The sequence below is a fragment of the Squalius cephalus genome (genome assembly GCF_949319135.1).
Source record: "Squalius cephalus genome assembly, chromosome: 11".
NCBI classification, from domain to species: Eukaryota; Metazoa; Chordata; class Actinopteri; order Cypriniformes; family Leuciscidae; genus Squalius; species Squalius cephalus.
In genome coordinates, this window is record NC_137132.1 from 25,501,284 (window position 1) to 25,507,312 (window position 6,029).

At 39.3% G+C, this 6,029-nt stretch overlaps 1 protein-coding gene across 1 annotated transcript; it reads left to right on the forward strand.

Annotated features, from left to right (window-relative positions):
* The first annotated feature begins 3,521 nt into the window (after positions 1-3,521).
* Positions 3,522-6,029, forward strand: LOC307167357 (chymotrypsin-like protease CTRL-1). Its single transcript, XM_079886395.1, has 7 exons — positions 3,522-3,653; positions 3,783-3,883; positions 3,976-4,055; positions 4,161-4,242; positions 5,023-5,203; positions 5,322-5,452; positions 5,548-6,029. The coding sequence occupies exons 1-7, from the start codon at positions 3,608-3,610 to the stop codon at positions 5,707-5,709; spliced, it is 783 nt and encodes a 260-aa protein (XP_079742521.1). The 5' UTR covers positions 3,522-3,607; the 3' UTR covers positions 5,710-6,029.

Sequence of the window (6,029 nt, forward strand, 5' to 3'; positions counted from 1 at the left end):
ACAAAGAGTAAACCCAAAGGTAATAAAGTTTTTTAGAGATAACTTGCACACAAAGGAGGTTGGGTCTTCTAGGCAAACGCGGTCTCCTTCTCTCAAAAGGTGTAAACTCAATGCAAATTCCCATTGTTAGCAAATATTTCCATGTAAATCAACCCCTGCCCCCAGTAAGTCTGGGACGGTGATTAATGTAAATTCCCACTGTGAACTCATGTTTACATTTGAAAAGAGGTTTCTGCCTTGGTCTGTCTATATAAAGAAATGCAACAAGAGGCTCAGGGCGATTCTGTAACTCTGTAAAAACCTTCACCCGCTGACCGGATGCCTCCATTGGGCCGATTGAGTCGGGCTACTCATATTTTAAATTGAATGATCTTAAAGAGACTGCACAATAATTAGGCTACTTTGTTTTGTGCCATGTGGAATCCAACAATAGTTTTGTGAAGACTTGCAAACTGTTCTTCACTGTCATTGATGTCCCATGTCAACAGTTGAAATTGCACATGTAGACAGACACAAACACACTGATCGCTGATTCGATCAAGTTAATAATATTTTAGCTTGAGAGCATAAAATATTTTAATAAAATAAAAAGAGGCATAAGGAATACAAAACCAGCCATAAAGTGAACAATATATCATGCACAACTAGACTGTGTATGTACAGTAAACATACCAATCATTAACATTTATTACAATATTTTACATAATGATCTAGTTTTTTTTTTTTTTTTTTTTTTTTTTAATAGCTTGGCACTTCTGGCAACTCAAGAACTTTAAAAAAGGAAGTTTACATTAGCAACAAATCAAGAGCAGAATCAGAAAATGTGTTTGGAATGAGATGAGCAGATTATCTTGTTTTTCTTTGGGGTTTTTTTCTTCTTCATGTGTTTGAAACAAGATGAGCCAGATAATCTTGCTGGGTTTTTTACGGTTCACAGAGTTATGGTGATTCTATAAATGTTTTAAAAGCAGTTTTCCTTCTTTTAAGCAGTCATATTTTCTTTCGCTTTTTCAGAAGGGTGATTGAATGAAGCAAAGGCGTTCTTATGTGTTTCTCAGTGGCTATGTAAAATATCTTTCATATTCTATTGTGTTGTTTGTGAGGAAGTTTGATTATCTTTCTCAGCACTGTGTACAAACTGATGTTAATACTTTAAAATATACACATAATAATTTTGAAAACAATACAATCCAAATAAAGCCTAAATGGCTAGAATTTAATTCAGCTCGAATCAAAATGTGTTTCACAAATCTGAATTCTAATAAAACACTTAAATTGCATTTAACAATTAGTGCTAACTTTCATTATATCATCAGTCCACAAGTGGTCAGTCTTTTTGAAGCTCTCCACAATTGGTCCTTGGCTCTTGGACAACTCTTCTGATTATTCTTTTCACTCCTCTGTCAGAAATCTTGCGAGGAGCACCTGGTCGAGGCAAATTTATGGTGAAATGATTGTCTTTCCACTTCCGTATTATGGCCCCAACAGTGCTCACTGGACCATTCAGAAGCTTAGAATGGTGCCTATAACCAATGCCATCATTATGTGTTGGAACAATTAGGTTGCGAAGGTCTTGAGACAGCTCTTTGCTTTTACCCATCATGAGATGTGTCTTGTGTGACACCTTGGCAATGAGACCTTTTTGTAGGCCATCCGTTGGGACTGAACCAGCTGTTATTAATTTGCACGGACAGGGGGCTGGATTGCTTTTTAATTACTAATAGTTTTAAGCTGTTGTCTTGGCTTTCCATGCCTTTTTGCACCTCCCTTTCTTCATGTGTTCAATACTTTTTCCCTGTGTCATTTCACATTATTACACATAACTTAAAGGAGTCATAACCTAGTATTACCTTGGATACCTACTGCTGTATTATAGTCTTTCAGGCCCTTCTAAAAAAGAAAAGTGGAAAAAAAATAAACACAGAGCTCCTCAGACCCTTATTTCTGAAGGCATTATTGTCTTGCGAGATCTGATGCGATATTTTGGCTGTCGTGGACGGTCATTTTAATAATGCAAATGAGGGGCGTGTTGATTGGTGGCAGGAAGGAGGGGGGTTGACAACGCAGGTAACGCTTTAGCATATCATTCCAAAATGACATCATGGCGCAAGTTATGAATGAACCCGACCAGGGGTGCGTTTCCCGAAAGCATCGTTGGCCAACTATGGTCGCAAGTTCCGTCGTTACCAATAGAGTTCAATGGACATTGCGATGAACTTGCGACCATAGTTGGCCAACGATGCTTTCGGGAAACGCACCCCTGGCCGCGACCGGCAATATACAATAGCCGAATTCATGATGATCTCAGTCATTTGTTGTTTGCAAAGTAACGTTAGCAGCCATTCCCCATGTTTATCTCGAAGCTAATACTCCCGCTAGCATACAATAGCCGCATTAGCAGTTAGCTGCTGTTTGTTACACACAGTAGAGCAATAAAAACTCAGTCTTACCGTTTCAATTTCAGGCAAGTCTCTGATGGTTGGAATTGCACCTTTTTCCAAACAGAGCTTCGAGGCCAACTTCGCCTGATATTGCCCCAAATTTGTGTATGATTCCTGTGTGAAATGTTTAGCGCAGACTCCTAACGATAAGCCAGTTGAAAGGGTTGTTGGGACAGCGTCATTAAAAATGAATTTCATCCACTGGTCCCTGATAGTTTGGTCCGTTTTTGGTAGAGAAAACACATTTACATGTTGTTTGTGGCAGTCAACCACAGAGCAACTCAGGTGTGTACTCGTTTCTCCATCTTTCTCGACTGAACTGAATATGAGGGGGAGAGGGGCGGGCTTCCCGCGGCATAGGTTTGCGGTGTCCATATATGGTATATCCTGCCCCGTCATGACGTCAAGACGGGGCTGAAATCAAAATCTCGTATTTGAGTGCGCGTGCACGCGCGCTGGTTTATTTACCCTGAGGTAAACAAACGCTTCACTTTTAAATATCGGCTTCCCGGCCAGTGTATAATCGTTAGGTAATCATAACATACATTGATTCTCGTGGAAAAGTGAAAATTGCAGGTTATGACTCCTTTAATTTCTGAGCTTATTTGTTTTGGTTTATATGAAATATATTTACTGAGAAAAATGGTGACGTGTTCAATACTCATTTCCCCCGCTGTATATGTAACAAACTTTATTTTTATTTTGTATCAGTGGAGAGTTTACTGTAATATAATGCTTTCCAAAAAGTAAATGTAAGTGACGTTGCAGAAAAACACACAGTTGCACAACACTCTCTCCGGTAACTGTGATGTCAACTTATTCGACCGGTTGATTAACATAGAGAATTTTTAGTTTTACTTTCCCTCAGCACTTTACATATAATAAATAAAACCTCACAACAGACAACAACAAAAACGTTTTCCCGTCAGAAATATTTCATAACCTATAACTACAGAGGAAGTATGTTGATTTTCAATAGAAAGAAGTCACACCTTCAAAAGATGCAGATTGTCTCCAGCGATAACAGATCTCAACATTCCTCAGCTGTGAAGTCATTTGAGCTGCTGGGATGGACCTCGATCACATCCCACATTTAATAGATGATATAAAAGCGAGAGAGAGCATCTACAGGTACAACAGTGAGACATCACAAACTCATCGTCATCATGATCTTCACCATCACCTGCCTTGCCTTGGTGGCCTCTGCTCTGGGTAAGTGTCTTCTTTAGAAGTTTGCAAGAAAAGTATTGAGTGCACATATATATATATATATATATTTACAAAATGCAAAACCTACACAAAGAGCTTCATGTGTCATGAACTTCTGTTCTTTATCTACAGGTTGTGGAGTGCCAGCGATTAAGCCACAGACGATTGGCAGCAAGATTGTGAACGGACAGAACGCCATCTCTGGTTCTTGGCCCTGGCAGGTCTCTCTCCAGGTAACGGTGTATTGGCCGACTTTTATCCTGCATTTGCCTGATTTGGTCAAAGAGTATATGTCATGTGTTCAGTGCTTTTACCTCTGAAACAGCAACCCAATGGATTCCACTTCTGCGGAGGATCCCTGATCAACCAGAACTGGGTTCTCACTGCTGCTCACTGCGGTGTCTTGTAAGAGTCTTCAATCTGACAAATGACACATTACAATGGTGCTTTATAGATGCTGTTTCTCTTTTCTTTTCATAGTTAGTTTTGTCTTTACTGCTCTCTTTTTAGGGTCGGCAATCATCGTGTCATTCTTGGAGAACATGATCGTGGCTCCAATGTTGAACCCATCCAGGTCAAACTAGTTTCCAAGGTAAAAATGTTGACTGAATTCAGTGATGAATATCAAAATTAGAGATCAACTCATACTATTTATTACAGTGTTCAATAACTGAACGCTTTTTAATAGTTGGTTCATTTCTGCTTTTTCACACAACTGAACTGAACTTTACTCAACTGAACTGAATCAACACTGAACTGACTTGAGCTGAATAATGACACTATTGTGGTTTTTAGAGCTGCTTTACAGCAGAATTTGAATGTCTCTTATATTTGGTGAATTTTGCATCATTGATTCTGTTTTTTTCCTGTCATTACTGTGATCAATATTGTATAAAGTGTTATATAAATAAAGGTGACTTCACATGACAATAATAAAACGAGATCACTGGACTAGAACAATAAAGACAAAACAAATAATATGCACTATAAATGTTCATTATGAATCCAGTATTATCCTTTTAAATGACTTGATTACTTTTACCTGTTAAATTGAATTGAGTGGATAAATAGGTATTAGTCAAATTATCTCTAGATTAACTTTTGGTCCTGTCTGTCAGCTTATGAAGTCTAGTTTACCCCTAAAAAATTATCCAAATAGATTTACAGATTTAAATTTGAGCATAGGAAATAAAACATCTGTACCATATTCTCAAATGAACATTCATGCTGAGGGTAAAAGGGAAAAATGCATGAAAAGCTTAAGACGACAAGAAGAAATAAAACATGCTTACATGTATATCTTAGATTACCTTCCACAAAGTCAGCTTCCACTAGTAACCGTCCATCTTTTTCGTTCTTTCCGTCTGTGCAGGTCATCACACATCCGCTCTACAGCAGCTCGACCATCAACAATGACATTGCATTGCTGAAACTTGCGTCTCCAGTTGTCTTCACTCCCCGTATCTCTCCTGTATGTCTGGCTCCATCAACCATCAACATCCTGCCTGGAACTCGCTGCTTCACCACTGGATGGGGCGCAACTGCCACCACATGTAAGTTAGACAAAGACCTGTTAGACAAAGACAAATTGCAAAAATGACTCTTGTATATTACTTGCTTTGTTTTTTCCACATGACTCTGAACAGTCTGTCTGATGTTTTCCTTTTTCAGGGAGTCCTCTAATCCTGCAGCAAACAGGTCTGCCCATCATGAGTCCTGCTGTGTGCAGACAGATCTGGGGTCAGAGCACAATCACTGATGCCATGATCTGTGCTGGAGCCTCTGGATCCTCATCTTGCATGGTACGTGAAGACAGATCAGGACAAACACATTACCATATTAACGTTGCTGCTGTTTCGATCTCAAATGTGTGTTTGTGTCTGTGTGATTCCCACAGGGTGATTCTGGTGGTCCTCTGGTGTGTGAGAGATCAGGAGTCTGGACTCTGGTGGGGTCTGTGTCCTGGGGCCTCCGCACTTGTGACACCCGTTTCCCTGGAGTCTACGCCCGTATCGCCCAACTGCGCTCCTGGATCGACAAGACTATCGCTTCCAATTAGAGCGCCAGTCTGAGCATTTACCCTTCAAAGGAGGCAAAGGCAGAGTTTAATCATTAATCTGTATTACAGTTGGTCCCTGTTGATGGTCTTTTTGTTTATGACTTTTGGCCTTGTGTCAGTCTGGGCTCCCGTGACCTGCCTGTTGAGTTTAATGTTTTGTTTTTGGTTCATGTTACATGCTACGGTTTCAATCAAATAATGAAAATTTATGGTAATGAAATAATGAAAATAAAATGAAATGAATACAATAAATTTTAATGAAGTGTAATCATTTATCTGACATTAAAACATAAATTACCATAATCCACATAAAGTACAGC

Coding starts and splice junctions, on each gene's coding strand:
- LOC307167357 (XM_079886395.1), top strand. CDS start 3,608: ATGATCTTCACCATCACCTGCCTTGCCTTGGTGGCCTCTGCTCTGG. Junction 4,056..4,160: donor GCTGCTCACTGCGGTGTCTT/GTAAGAGTCTTC, acceptor CTCTCTTTTTAG/GGTCGGCAATCATCGTGTCA. Junction 5,204..5,321: donor GGGCGCAACTGCCACCACAT/GTAAGTTAGACA, acceptor TTCCTTTTTCAG/GGAGTCCTCTAATCCTGCAG.